Source organism: Falco naumanni, chromosome 2 (assembly GCF_017639655.2).
Source record: "Falco naumanni isolate bFalNau1 chromosome 2, bFalNau1.pat, whole genome shotgun sequence".
NCBI classification, from domain to species: Eukaryota; Metazoa; Chordata; class Aves; order Falconiformes; family Falconidae; genus Falco; species Falco naumanni.
The window spans coordinates 2,736,853-2,750,305 of NC_054055.1; the positions used below are offsets into that span (position 1 = coordinate 2,736,853).

The window sequence follows — 13,453 nt, forward strand, 5'->3', positions numbered from 1 at the left end:
TGACAGGCAGCGCCGGCCTCCCCCGGGAGCAGCAGACCCCCCGTCCATCCCCGGGAAACGAGCCCCGCCGAGCCCCCTCCCCTGAGGCCACGCATTTGGCTGCCAGGCGGGAGCGGCGCTGTCCCGGCAGCCGGGTCCCGGTGCCTGCCGGTGCTTCGGGGGGAACGGCTGCGGGCATCAGGGCCAGGCCGGTCGCCCCAGGACTCGGCGAACAGCAGCACGTCTCGGGGTCACAGCCCGGCCGGGGCTGGAGGGGCCTGCCCAGCCCGACCGCGGCTGCAGCAGCTCCCCCAGCGCAGGCTGCCCAGGGCCGCCTCCAGGCGGGTTTGAACGTCTCCAGAGAGAGACCCCACCGCCCATCTGTCCTAGCGCTCCGCCACGCTCTGTAAAGTTCTTCCTCACGGCCAGGGAGCGAGGAGGAGGATGGAGCCCTCTCCCGCCCCTCCGAGCCAGACGCAGCACTCCCCGGCACTCCCTCCGGCTCACTCGCCCGGCCCCCCCAGGTGCCGCACGGCGGCCGCGGGCCCTCCCAGCGCCAGCTCCTGGCCCAGCCCGACCCCCAGCCCCCGGCTGTTTTAGGGACTTGCCTGTGGTCGGCCCCCGGCAGCCCCGTTCCTACCACAGGGCAGGATGGGGCCGGAAGAGCCCCGAGCTCCCCAGAGCCATGTCCCCGGGACTGCCAATCTGGGCGAGGCTGCGCGCAAGCAGGATCAAGCAGTGCCTCTGGCCCTGGGCACAGAGTGGGCAGGGGGCCGAGGACCAACGCCCCCTCGCTCCAGTGCTGGCAGTGGGGAGGAGGATGGAGGGGCACAGCCCCTGCTGCCCCCCCAGACCCCCACCCGCAGAGGGCAGCTGCAGGAGGACCCCAGCCCACAGCCATGGGAAGGGCCAGCCTCACCTCGCCGCCCCCCAGGCCCACAGCCAGCCACCAGCCCTGTAGCTCCACACACAGAGTGATCCGTACCGTTTTATTCTGGAGTCTTACACAAGTAGGGAGGGAAGACCTTCACCGGGAAAGGCGGGGGGAGGGGTTGTCAGATCCAGACTAATATTAAATTATCAGGGATTAAATTAGCAAGAAAAACATAACTGTTTTGTCTCAGGAGAAAGTGCCCAAGTGCTGCATGTGGCCAGGGCTGGAAGCAACACTCAGCTGGAGCAGGACAGAGCTCTCTCATTGGGACGCCGGCCAAGGCCCTGGCGCTGCTGCGCGTGGCACACATGCCCTCGGCACACGTGCCCTCTGCACATGCACGCAGGCATGCACATGCATCTTCCTGGGACGCGGCCGGCGTTTGGTCCTTGGTTTGAGTCCCCACTTTGGCAGCCATCTGGCCTCCAAGTGTCAGGGCGGTGAGAGGACCCGTGCCTGGCCAGCACCTGCCCACCCACCCCTGGCTAGCAGCAGTGCCCAGGGCCCCCCATCAAAGACCGGGTAAGCACAGCCCAGGCTGGGGGATGCGGAGGGGAGGACAGCCATGCTGTAGGCCCAAAGACAGCCGGCACAGCCCACCCTGCGCATGAGGGAGTGTAGTGTGAGGCTGGGGGGGTGGCCCCCGGGTCAGCTTGGCGGGGGGAGTGCAAGAGCAGCTGCCTGGGAAACACCAGGGATCAGCCAGAAGGGAGCTGCAGCAGCCCCAAAGCTGGGAGAGAAGGCAGGACCCAGCCCCCAGGCTGCCAGCTGCAGCGGGTGGGAACCCGCAGCCCCTCCATAGCTTCGTCTTCATCTGGAAATGAAGGCGGCAGGGCAGGGCTATTCCTGGTGGGCAAGGAGGAGGCCCGGGGCAGGGGGCTGCACTCCTGTTCTGCCCCTGGGGGCTGGCAGAGGGAGAACTGTGGGGCGTCCTGTCCCACCCCAGGGTGTGCAGTGGGGTCTGGGGCATGCGGGCCCAGCGCAGGTGGTGTCTGATGGCCTGCAGGGGTGCCGGGAGGCGGGGGGGGCTCCCAGCCATCGTGCAGTGCCAGGGGTCTGTGCGGAGAGAGTGCAAACGAGCCAGGCAGGGCTGGACTCTGCCCTGAAGGGGAGACGTGGGATGGGGAGCGCCCCAGCCCCCCCAGGCTCCTCTCCCCAGGCAGGACCCGGGCCCTGCTTGCAGCCTCCTGCTCCCTGCCAAACCAGACCCCCTCCCGCGCTCAGCAGGCAGCCCCTGGCTGCAGCAGGGCCCAGGCTGCATCCCCCGCTCACCCCCGAGCACGTGGCCCAGCCCCACGCCAGCGGCCAGAGGTCACAATTCAGGTCCATGGTGCCCGTGGCCAGAGCACACAGGGGGGCGGTGGGGGCGGCTCACTGCTCCTCCAGCCAGGAGGGCTTCTCAGCACCAGGGGTCTTCAGCTTGATGTTGAACTGCTTGAGGGTCTGCTCCAACTGCTGCTGGTTCCCAGCAAAGTAGGCAGAGATGGCATTGTGGAAGAGCAGTAGCTGCTTGTGCATCACCTTGATCTGGGAAGAGCAGGAGGGGTCAGCCCGCCGTGAGCCCGCACCAGGAGAAGGGGCAGGCAGCAGGGACACGGCCCCCACCTAGTGCAGGAGCGGGAGGTCAGTGCTGCTGCTGACAGCCCCCAAAAGCTGAAAGCTGGGAGAAGGCCGTGCGGCAGAAGCCACAATGAGAGGTGGGCAGAGACGGGTGCTCCCCTGCCCTTCCCCGCTGGTGCTGCCCACCCAAAGACAGGTCTTGGGCAGGCGGCTGCAAGGCAGCACAGCCAAGGGACACAACCGATGCATGGCAGACCCCCACTCTGCGCCCCGCGGCCCCTTCCCAGCCCCACCTTGTTCTCCTCCAAGAACTTGAGCTTGATGGCCACATCAGCACGCAGCTTTTCGTACTTGTCCTTGTGACTCTGGAACTGGCTCTGGGCCGCGTCCAGCCGGCACAGGGTGCTGGCATCCCGAGGGCCCATGCTCAGCTCCTCTAGGTCCGTGCGGTACGCATCGTACTCCAGCCTGCGTAGGGACAGCCGGTGTCAGAGCTCCGCTGCAGCCCTGCAATCCCCCGCCCCGGGAATGCCGTGCACCTGTCACGAACCCAGCCCCAGCCCACACCGCCATTCTACCTGGCTGTCTCATACTGCTTGACTGTCATGAGCGTGTCCTCCATGGTCTTGTTCACCAGCGTATTGATGCTGGAGACAAAGAAGTTGACAGCACCCAGTAGTGTTTCTCCATTCTTGCAGAGCAGTTTCTGCGTTTCTGCATTGTAACCAAACTCCTCCTGGGAGAGGAGGATGAGTCAGGGTCCATACCAGCAAGGCCCCCTCTCTCCTCCCACACACCCAGAATCAGCCTGGCCCCAGGTGTTGCTAGGAGGTGCTGCGACACGGCCTTTCACGCTCTCCCCGGCCCCACAGCCTTCGCCGAGGATAGTTATCCCCAACCTCCTCCTCCTCACGCACCTGAGGTGCTGTGGAGCAGAGAGCCGCCCCCAGCTGTGCTGCAGACCCAAGGTTGATTTGGGTGTCTAGCTCTCCTTCCCAGGCACGAGGGGCTGCAGCACAGGCAGAGGTGAGGCATGCGCCATCTCCCCAGTGGGCATACCTGCAGCTCAGGAGACTTCTGGCTGAGGTCCGCAAAGGCATCCCCCAGGGCGTGCTGTGTCTGTACCAGGCTGTAAAAGTGGTTGGTGAGAGCCCGTGCGAGCTGCAGCACACACTCGTACTTGCGCTTTGTCTCCCGGAGCAGCTCAATCTGCGTCTCCAGCTCCAGGTCCACGGTGCGGGAGCCCCGGCCAAACCGCTCTGAGATCAGCTGCTTGGTGCACTACAGGGCAAGGGAAAGAGGCATCAGGAGCTCCCGGGTGCCTGGTTGACAGGGACAAAGCATGCCTTGCTGCTATGGGCAGCAGAAAGCTGCAGAGCTGTCTCTGCAAATTCTGTGGGGAGACCCCTGGGGGCATCCTCCACCTCCTGCTACTCCTTCACCCCTAGTGCAGGGACTGGCCCAACTCTGAGCTTCCTGCATTGCCCCTGGCAGCCAGCTGGGCTATCCTGATGGTCTCAAGAAGCAGCTCACCTTGTATGTGTTGATACCCCATTTCTTGACGATATCAAACTTCTCCACGGCGATGCCACGGACGACTTCCTCTCCTCCAGTGGCTGGGCTGGGGTGGGGCTGATGCAGCCCAGAGCCTGGAACAGACAGAGCCCTGTGTGGCATCGGTTCAGCAAGGCAGCAGTGTGTGCGAGGGCACAAGCCAGGCTGCTCACCCAAAAGCAATGGTGTCCTCCCAGGGCACCGTGGTTCTGCCTGGAGCACTAAGGGCAGTGCGAGAAGCACAGGGCTTCACAGGGCTGCAGTGGGGCTTGACAAAGCCCACGTACAACAGACTCATGGTCCAAGCAGCACCCACTCCTGTCCAGGAAGCTGCTGCTGCACCTGCTGCAGCACAGTGCCAGGCACCTTGCCCTGCTCAGGCCCTGGGCTGGAGCAGCTCTCCCTTGCTGGCGTTAACAGGCTCCAGCCAGCCTTGCACTGCTGCACACCAGTTAACCGTCTTGCTGGCATCATGACCTGATGCCTCGTGCGTGCTTTCAGGGAACCGGCTAATACAAGCCCTTCCAGAGTGTTCTAGGCAGGGTCCCAGTAGTGCTGGCAGCCAACCCGGCAAGGAAGGCAGCAACCTCAGCCTGCCTGCAGCAACCAGCCCTGGGGCTGACTTGCCACCAGCCCAGCCACGTCTGCTCTCACAGACGGGCCCCGGTGCCTCCCAACTTGTTCCTTGCAGCCCTGAGCAGCATCCTGCCCAACTCCCCTCCTCACTGAGCAGCCCAGGGCAGAGATGGCGACCGGCAGCACCTTGGGGAGGCACACACATGGGCTCCTCACTGCAGGAACCACCTCCCACAATCAGGCACCACCTGGGTCTCACCTTTGAGCCACCGAGGGCCCTGGCAGCGCCACCCTCTACCCCAGAGCACTGGGACAAACACCCCGCTACAGCTGCCATGGGAGGTGAGCACTGGGAAGCTCTTCCTCCTGCAGCGGCGGGCTCGCCTGCCTGCACGCTGGCAGCAACATGGGGCTGCAGCCGTCTCTGTGAAGGTGCCCCGAGGGACCCTAGCACTAACCAGGTGCCCTAAACCCAGGGTGAGGAGCCCAAGCTCAGGCTGGGGGGCTGTGGAGCACCAGCCAGGGGCCAGATGGCCACAGTACCTGCTGAAGCACCACCCTGGTTGGCCATCCTGCTGGCGGCAGATGCACTGGGGGAGACGGATGGTCCTCGGGGTGAGTGAGGTTGGACAAGACAGCCTGGAAATGGAGGGGCTGGCAGGTGTCGAGCAGAGAGGGGTGAGAGGAGATGGGGTGGTGTGACAGGCATGGGGACAGGAATGGGCAGGACAGAGGATGAGTGTGCGGGTAGGATGGCAGCAGGGGAGAGCAATGGGAGCAGATGAGTGTGAAGTGAAATCAGAAGGCACAGCTGGCTGCCAGACGGCAACCTCCCATACCAATCGTTCCCTCCCCACTCCTTCCATCCCATCAGCTGACACCATTGTGTCCTGTGAGCTGAGAGCTGGACAGGCCTGGCATGACAGAGACATGGGGACAGAAACCACTACACATGCCCCTGTGCCAACGTATTTGGAAGAAAAGGGACATGTGGCCTATCAAAACTCACTCTTGCCTTAGCAGCTTGATACGATTAAAAGCTTTGCCTGCTCAGCAAGGCCGCAAGGTTGTGAGAAAGACACTGAGAACAAAGAAAATGGGATCTTTGGCAGTTAAGCAGGCAGAAAAACAGGAGCTGAGCTGGGAGCTGATAACTGCAGGAATGTCAACAATTTTAAAGATGGGACTAACTGCTTGTGTGCCTTTAACCAATTAATTAATTTTAACCAATTAGTATAGCAGTGTCTGAACAGGGTATGTAACCAACAGAATTAAGGTGTGATGTGTGTACGAATATGAAAATTGTATATAAGCTTGCAGAAACTTAAGTAAAGCATCTTCAACTAAGATCATATTGATATGTCATTGAGTCCATTATTTCACTCCTGCATGCCCCCTCCTGCCACCCACCCATGCTGCTCTGGCACAGCAGGCCGGGAGCAAATGCATACATTCCCACTACCTGTGCAAATCCACTCGCTTAGGCCCAGCATGGCACAGAGTGCCCAGGGTTGAGCAACAGCCTGCTGTGGAACAGCTGCTTGGAGCAAGAGTCAGGGGACAAAAACTTGTGTGAAATAGGACCAGGAGGGATATGGCTGTGCCAGAGCTGCCCCAGCAGTGCTGGCTTGACCCAGCCCATCACCACTGATGATCATCACAGACCCACTGGACCTGGACAGTGATCCCAGGGGGGTGCAGGCACCAGCAGGGCCCCGGGGCTGTGGAATGCCTGTCCATGCCACCACCTGGCAGGCAGGATGCTCACAGCATGCCTTGCTGTCAAGAGCATCTGCAACTCCAGGACTGGCCTGAGCAACAAGAAGAGAAAGTAAGTGGAGACAGGGGGCTCAGAGCCACCCTGTCTCATCCTGCCACGAGCAAGCTATTCCCGTCCTCGTCGCACAACTGCTGGCACCAGCACCCCAAGAGCTTCCTGTTCACTGGAGAAAGGACTCGAGACCCACCCCACCTCAGCATGGCACAAAACCCAGGTGCCACAAGCCACAGCCCTTGGCCCCGGGAGCATTATGCAAAGGACCCTCCCCAGTGGGAGACCCCATGCCTGCAAGACAGGGAAGTGCCTGTGGCTCAGCCCTCCTGTGGTACCTCCCTGTTAGTTCCTGTGCATGGAGAGCACGAGAGGAGCACAATTAGCAAAGTGGCAGCCCCTCGCTCCAAGGCTGCCAGGCTCTGCCAGGGGCACATGTGTGCCAGCCTGTCAGCAGAGCCCAAGCCCAGCAGGAAAGAAAGGGAAGGAGCTGCCTTGTGCTGGCAGGAGCTGCCTTCCCAGGAAGGAAGGAGGCATCGTGCCAAGCGGCCAGGCTGAGGCAGAACTGCATATCAGGACCAGAGAAGGGACACACTCCAGGGCCCAGGCGACGGTCCAGCTTGGAGACAGAGCTACTGCCCATGCACCCACACAAGACCCACACGAGACCTGCCCGGCACCACTGCAGACCATGGCCTGGCAGAGGGGGCAGGCTCCTGGGCCCTGCAGCTTGAGAAGCATAACTCCTTCCCTTCCCTGTAGGCTTCCACGGCCCAGTGAGGAAATGAGCTGTGCCATCCTTCCCGTGATGAAGCCTCTCCCTCCCACCTCTGCCATTGCACAAGGAGCAGCACTGCCCTTGCCAGGCAGCCCCAGCTTTCCTCCACTGCCCCAGCCTCATCCACGCAAGCCAGCACTGTGGTCCAGCCTACCTTTGATGGTGCTGGTGGGGATGATGCCTTCTGCTGTGCCCCCGTAGCCGCCAGATACGATGCTGGTTTCGTTGAGGTTGGGCCCCGACACCATCACTTGCTGCAGGTCCTGGAACAGAGGGAGCAGCGCAGGCAGCTGAGGCGCAGAGCCAGAGCATGTGGCAGAGAGAATAGCACAGCCCTGATGCATACAGCCTGGGGCGCAGCAGCGTGGCACAGCCCCATGCAGCCCAGAAAGCAACATCCGCGGGTCCAGCACGTCCCCACCTGGCCCCAGCCACAAACCTGCTCCAAGCTGTCATCCTCCGGCAGGCTGCCCGTGTCCCCATTGCTGCTGATGGGAATCTCCATGGTGGCAGCCTTGCTCATGATCCCATCCGACATCCTCAGGGCCTGCAAGGACACAAACAGTGCACTGGAGCCTGGGGACCACGGAAACATAGAGACCACCCCCCTGAGGCCAGGGTCCCTGGGCTTTCCAAGCGAGGACTCCACAGGACCAAGGCCTGGGCTGAGCTTGCAATGGCCAGCTAGCAGGCAGAGGACAGCAGGCAGCTGATGCTGCACTGGCAGCTTTGTGCACTGAGCAGCCTCTGCCATCTGCCTAGGGGCCTCCTGCAGTCACTGCCCACTGCGACACTGCACAGCGGTCCCTTGGGATGTGCCACCCTGGCTCCCAGAAAGCTCCCAGCAGAGCTGCATGTCCCAGAGGAGCCAGCCCCAGCCCCACTCCTCACAAGCCTGGAGTATAGCAGCTGCCAGCCATCCTGCGCTGTTCTTCCCATCCCTTTGACCCACTGCTTGCATGCCTTTGAACAAGATGGCACTCCCCCACCCCTCACGAATCTCTGGGTACAGCAGCAGTCCGTCTGTCCGGACTGGGTGGCAGACCCTGCCCCAGGAAAACCGAGGCTTTGCAGCACAGCAGCTCCTGGCCCTGAGCCCAGGAGAACAGAGCCAAGAGCCACGTCCGCAGCCAGGCCAAACACCAGAGGGGGGAGTGGCATGGGCCCCACTGCACCCAGACCGGTCAGAGCACATTCCAGGGCAGGATGCCAGGCACCTGAGCACCGGCCGGATCCAACAGCCCCACGCTCCGTTACCTGCCTACCTAGATGGGGACACTGCCCCAACGGCTGGACCCCCGGGAGAGGGCCCTGGCTGAAGGGGAACCACGATGGCCCAGCCGGGGAGATGACAGTGTGGGAAGAGCTACAGCTGGCAGGGCCGGGACTCTGGGTCCCAGCGCCCTGAGGCGCCCGGCGCCCCTGGCTGTGAGGCCACACAGCTGCCGGTCGGCAGAGCCGGCTGCCCCGGGGCAACGGCCAGCCCAGTGGCCGCTTTTGGCAGGAGGTCTGTAGAGCCGGTCCCGCACAAAGCCGGCCAGACGCAGCACCCAGCGCGGCGGGACAGGCCCAGGCAGGCAGCCAGAGGCAGCGGCTGCGACGGCGGCCCCGCTTCCCAGTCTCTCTCAGCCAAACCTCCCCGCTCCCCGGCGCCGAGGGACGGCCTTGAGCTGGCACCCTCTCGAACTGGGGCGGCTGCAGCCCAGTGCAGCCGGGGAGGGGCCGCAGGGCCCGGCGGGGGGCTCCGCGGGCGAGGGGGCCGGGACCCCCCCCAGACCCCGTCCTGGGCGGGACGCGAGGTCAGACACGTCCCCAGCCCTCCCGCAGCTCTGCCCTCGGCACGACCGCCCCGGGAACCGGCCGTCCCGGACGGGGCCCCGCCGCGGCCCCGTGCTGCGAGCCCCGCCGCGGAGCGCCCGGCCCCGGCCGTCGCTGTCCCGTAGGCTGGGCTCACCCTGCCCGAGCTCCCGGCGGCCCCTCCGGGCCCCCGGTTCCACCGCCAGCCCCGGCCCGTCCCCCGCCCACCTGCGCCGCCCCGGCCGCGGCCGGGCCCCCCCCGCCCGGAGCTCGACAGCCCCGCTCCGTCTCGGTCCCGGGCACGCCGGAAGCCGCGTCACGCCACGAGCGAGGGCCGCCGGGAGACGGGCCGGAAGTGGCGTCACCGGCGGCGCCGGGCGGAAGCGGACCTTCCCGGCGGAAGCGCCGCTGCGGAGGCCGGGCGGCCCGCGGTGGTCGGGCCCCTCCGAGAGCGGCAGGGCCTGGCAGGCCTCTGCGGCATGGAGCCGGCGGCCGAGCACCAGCAGCAGCTCCGCAGCGTGAGTGCGGGGGCCTGGGGCTGGCGGGAGCCTCGGCCCTTGGGTCGGGGGGGGGCTAGTGGCGCCTGGGGCTGGTGGGGGCCAGGGGTCGGTGGGGCCCGGGGCTGGGGGGGCCGGTGGGGATGCAGGGGCTCCGCTGGGGTCCGGAGTCGGGCCGGCTGAGCTGGTGGAGCCCCGGGTTGGTGGGGGTCCCAGAGGTGCTGCTGCCTTGGCTGGGACAGGCACCGGGGTGAGCGAGCATGTGCCCGTGTCACCTCTCTTCCAGCTGCGGGACTTCCTGCTGGTCTACAACCGGATGACCGAGCTCTGCTTCCGGCACTGTGTCTCCAACCTCAACTACCGCCTGCTCACTGGGCGTGAGGTGAGGCCCCGGGGTGGCCAGAGCCCCTGGGTCTGGCAGGGCTGGCCACTGCGAGCTCCCTTGCTGCACTGATCCTCCCCGTCTTGCAGGAGACGTGCCTCGACAGCTGCGCTGGAAAACTGGTCCACTCCAACCACCGCCTGATGCGTGCCTACGTGGCACTGATGCCCTCCATCATGCAGCGCCGTGTCGCTGACTATGAGGCCAGTGCAGCCCCAGCATCCCAGAACTCAGCCCAGGAGAAACAAGCGCCAGTAACTGCCCTGCCTGGGGCTGGGGGCCCCAACCCCTCTCCTGGCCCACCAGCAGCTCCAGACCCTGGTGAGCCCTTGCAGGGGGCTCCAGGCACTGGCACATAGCATGGCTCTTGATCTGGATTGTGCCTTCTGGCAGCAGCAGTGGGCTGGGTGGCTGCAGGATGGATCCAGGCCCTGCATCACCAGTGGGAGAAGTAACGTCTCAGCACTGCAGTGCAGTCTGGACCTCTGCATGCTGCCAGTGGTCTGGAACAGCAGATCTGCCCTGCACTAAGACCCAGCCTTGTGGATCTGTGTCCTCTATGCGTCGGCATCAAGAACCTCGTGGCAGTGGTCAAGTCTGTTCTGTGCCTGGTGGGGCCAACAGTGTGCACGGGGGGCACCAAGAAAGAAATCACAGTGCCTGGCTCTCCGGTTGGGTGGGATCCCACCTAAACTCTGTCTTAATGGCTCCCATGCTGGGCTTTCCTGCTCTAGACTGGGGTGCCTGTATTTCTAGGAAACGGTTTCCTAGGGCTAATAAAATGGTTTTTTTGTTAATGTCTTGCTACTAACGCATCATGAGGGTGAGTAGAGCCCTGGCTCCTCTGGTCTTACTGGGTGGTGCACCCTGCAGGGGCATGGGCCATTCTCCCTGGTGCCAAGGGTCAGTGTTGCTCATTCTGGGAGCCTTTTTGTCCCCACTTTGGCTGTTGGCATCGGAACTGGCTGCAGGTTGTGGCTCTGCAGGTACGAGTCCTTCCTCGAGGAGGTAGCAGAAGCATCCTCGTGGAGTGCAGCCAACTCTGGCCCTGGGCAGAGCAAGGAGGTGCTGGATGTGGCCGAACCCGGTGGGGATTCAGAGAGGGGTCAGTTTCTCCTGGTCGTGTGATGGGTGCACGGCTGCAGGGGTTGTGGGCTTGCCAGGCCCAGCCACTGAGGCTTGTAGGCTACTCAGGGGGGAAGGCAGCCAGGACTGCCACCCCCACAAGGGACAGCCACCTGTGCTGGATGGTTGGGAAAGGGCTTGGGGGGACTGTTCACCTGAACATATTTAATTTAAAGGTCCTTGAAGCTGTACAACCTGCCAGCTTCCTGCAGCTCCTCTCCCTGACTGTGGGGAGCAGATCCACAGCACAGCTTGCTTGCAGCTGATCTCGGCGATTGCCACAATGGACAGTGCAGGGCTGCAGTTCTGCCAGCAGAAGGGTCACCCCGGACCCCAGAGAAGGGGGTTTCCATCCTGCACCCCTCCTCTGAGCGCCTGCGGCAGGGCTGTAGCCTGCCTTGGAAGCACACAGTTGTTTAGGGTGCCAAAGACCTTTAAGGTCATTGAGCCCAATTGTTAACCCAGGACCGCCAAGCCCACCACTAAACCACGTCCCTGAGCACCACATCCACATGGTTTTTAAACACCCCTGGGGATGGTGACTCCACCATCTGCCTGGGCAGCCTGTTCCAGTGCTTGACCACCTTTTCAGCGAAGACGTCTTTTGCAATATCCAATCTAAACCTCCCGTGGCACAACCTGGGGCCGTTTCCTCTTGCCTTACAGACCCGTTGGCATCCAGGGAGGGACACAGCCCTCCTGGGCTCAGCCAAGCCTTGTCCCTGGTGTAAGGGTCCAGAACGCTTGGGTGTTCCCTCCCTGCCAAGGTCCCTGCCTGCCCTCATCCTGCCTGGGAGGCAGGGAGAGCAGAGCCCCAGCCACCCCTTCTCGCAGCCTCTCCAGTCCAGGTGCACGCTCTCCACCTCCAGAGACTTTTTCCAGGCCCCTGGTGTTCCCAGCCCCTTCCCCAAGCCCCTGCCTCGGTGGCACCTGGGTTAGCAGCAGTGCTGTGCACAGTGCCAGCACTGCAGGGGCTGCACCCGCAGCAGCAAACTGGCACAGGCAGCCCTTTCCCGAGCCCCGCAACAGCGTGGTCTCTGCGCCCACTACCAGCAGAGCTGACAGGTGCTGCTCACGGGGACGTCTGCCCTCAGGGATGTCTGCCCGTGGGGGATGTCTGTCTCCGCTGCCCTCTTCAGCACCGGCGCTGGGAGGTTGGCCCCTGTCGCCCTGCTGGTGGTGCTCGGGTACGCCACTGTCCCTTCTGCGCGGCAGCACCGTTTGCTCCCCGGGGCGCCGGGGTCTGCATCAGCCCTGGCCAGGCAGAGGCCGGGGTTGGGATAAATTAATCACGATTTCACTGGTGTATCGGCAAACATTGAGCCTGGCAGCACGCAGCTATATCTAGAGCTGTTGTGTGGCTCCAGGCTTCCCAGATCATAGTTCTTCTATTTTCACAGTTCAAAGATAATTTTCTAGAGACAGGTGTAAATGCACTCTGACCCATGAAGTTGTCTGGCTTTGGGCTGTGAGGACTGGGCAGGGACTGGCAAAAGCTACTTTGATGCTTTTCCCTAAGCATCTCTTGCTTGTAGCTCTCAGAACATTACTGTAAGCAAGCCCTTCGTCTGACCTGGCAGAGCCCGTCTTCAGAACAGCCTGGGTCTCTTCCTACGTGAATTGCCTCTGCTCTGTCTTTCTCTCCCAACAGTTCGGTTACTCCCTGGCAGTGGGATGGTGGCCGCGTGGCAAAGGGAACTGTTGCTCACAGCAGAGTCTCTGGCAGCTGATCACCCCATCTCACAGAGCTGCATGGGTGTAACAGCCAGCTTCCAGAGGCCCATGCCTCTTCTCCATGGGGCTGAGCACCCCACTGCTAAAAAGCAGCAGCTGGAAGGAGATCTTCATGGGTGAGCTGCAGACTGAACAGTGCCCAAGATGGAAGGCAGATGCCCAAGCGAGGAGACAGCATGCCATGGAGTCCACCTCTGTGGCACGTGGCTCTCGCGCTGGGGCTGCTTGGTGCAGGACAACCCCTGATGGAGCAGGGAGTACAGCAGCACTCCCAGCCTGCTGGGAGGTCGTGTCCTGGTGGAGGGGCAGCTGAATCTGCCAGTTTCAGTGCAGCACTTGCAGCATGGGGAGGAGGCTGTGCTGGGGATCTCATCAGCATGTATGAACAGCCGATGAAAGAGGGGAGAGATGATAGGGCCACACTCTTCACGGTGGTTCCCAGTAACAGAACAGAATCACAGAACAGTTGGGGTTGGCAGAGACCTTTGGGGGTCACTGTCTCCAACCCCTGCTCAAGCAGGGCCACCCAGGGCTGGCTGCCCAGCACCGTGCCCAGATGGCTTTTGACTGTCTCCAAGGATGGAGACTCCACCAGCTCTCTGGGCACCCTGTGCCAGGGTTTGACCACCCTCATATGAAAAAGTTTCCTGGTGTTCAAATTCCATGTGTGTTAATTTCTGTCCTTTGCCTTGTCTGGCATTTCTCCATGTTGAACTTCATGAGGTTCTTCTCTGCTCATTTCTCCAGCCTCCCGAGGCCCCTCTGG

The 13,453-nt window shown here is 63.0% G+C and overlaps 2 protein-coding genes across 4 annotated transcripts; one reads left to right on the forward strand and one right to left on the reverse strand.

The window, feature by feature from the left end:
• Window positions 1-954: 954 nt before the first annotated feature.
• On the reverse strand, window positions 955-9,305 carry ARFIP2 (ADP ribosylation factor interacting protein 2). 3 transcript variants are annotated; one of them, XM_040584103.1, is made up of 9 exons: window positions 9,178-9,305; window positions 7,592-7,699; window positions 7,307-7,415; window positions 5,147-5,257; window positions 4,007-4,122; window positions 3,533-3,754; window positions 3,052-3,209; window positions 2,767-2,941; window positions 955-2,440 (listed from the first exon to the last, which is right to left on the reverse strand). In XM_040584103.1, exons 2-9 carry the CDS (start codon window positions 7,688-7,690, stop codon window positions 2,285-2,287), a joined length of 1,146 nt encoding a protein of 381 aa, XP_040440037.1. In that variant the 5' UTR covers window positions 7,691-7,699; window positions 9,178-9,305; the 3' UTR covers window positions 955-2,284. The 3 variants fall into 3 exon arrangements, with proteins under 3 accessions (XP_040440037.1, XP_040440035.1, XP_040440034.1); XM_040584101.1 differs by lacking the exon at window positions 5,147-5,257 and having other exon boundaries at window positions 9,178-9,280; XM_040584100.1 differs by lacking the exons at window positions 7,592-7,699; window positions 9,178-9,305 and having other exon boundaries at window positions 5,147-6,414; window positions 7,307-7,393.
• A 27-nt stretch (window positions 9,306-9,332) lies between these two features.
• TIMM10B (translocase of inner mitochondrial membrane 10B) lies at window positions 9,333-10,625 on the forward strand. The gene is made up of 3 exons (XM_040584104.1): window positions 9,333-9,467; window positions 9,733-9,828; window positions 9,918-10,625. Exons 1-3 carry the CDS (start codon window positions 9,429-9,431, stop codon window positions 10,185-10,187), a joined length of 405 nt encoding a protein of 134 aa, XP_040440038.1. The 5' UTR covers window positions 9,333-9,428; the 3' UTR covers window positions 10,188-10,625.
• The last annotated feature ends 2,828 nt before the right edge of the window (window positions 10,626-13,453 follow it).

What these genes read in the sequence shown, in the direction of transcription:
- TIMM10B (XM_040584104.1), top strand. Translation starts at nt 9,429, where the DNA reads ATGGAGCCGGCGGCCGAGCACCAGCAGCAGCTCCGCAGC. An exon ending in ACCAGCAGCAGCTCCGCAGC is followed by an intron (nt 9,468 to 9,732) that starts GTGAGTGCGGGG and finishes CCTCTCTTCCAG; the next exon opens with CTGCGGGACTTCCTGCTGGT. An exon ending in GCCTGCTCACTGGGCGTGAG is followed by an intron (nt 9,829 to 9,917) that starts GTGAGGCCCCGG and finishes CCCGTCTTGCAG; the next exon opens with GAGACGTGCCTCGACAGCTG.
- ARFIP2 (XM_040584100.1), bottom strand. Translation starts at nt 5,474, where the DNA reads ATGGGATGGAAGGAGTGGGGAGGGAACGATTGGTATGGGAGGTTGCCG. An exon ending in CCAGGGTGGTGCTTCAGCAG is followed by an intron (nt 4,123 to 5,146) that starts GTACTGTGGCCA and finishes TGTCTGTTCCAG; the next exon opens with GCTCTGGGCTGCATCAGCCC. An exon ending in GGGGTATCAACACATACAAG is followed by an intron (nt 3,755 to 4,006) that starts GTGAGCTGCTTC and finishes CTTGCCCTGTAG; the next exon opens with TGCACCAAGCAGCTGATCTC.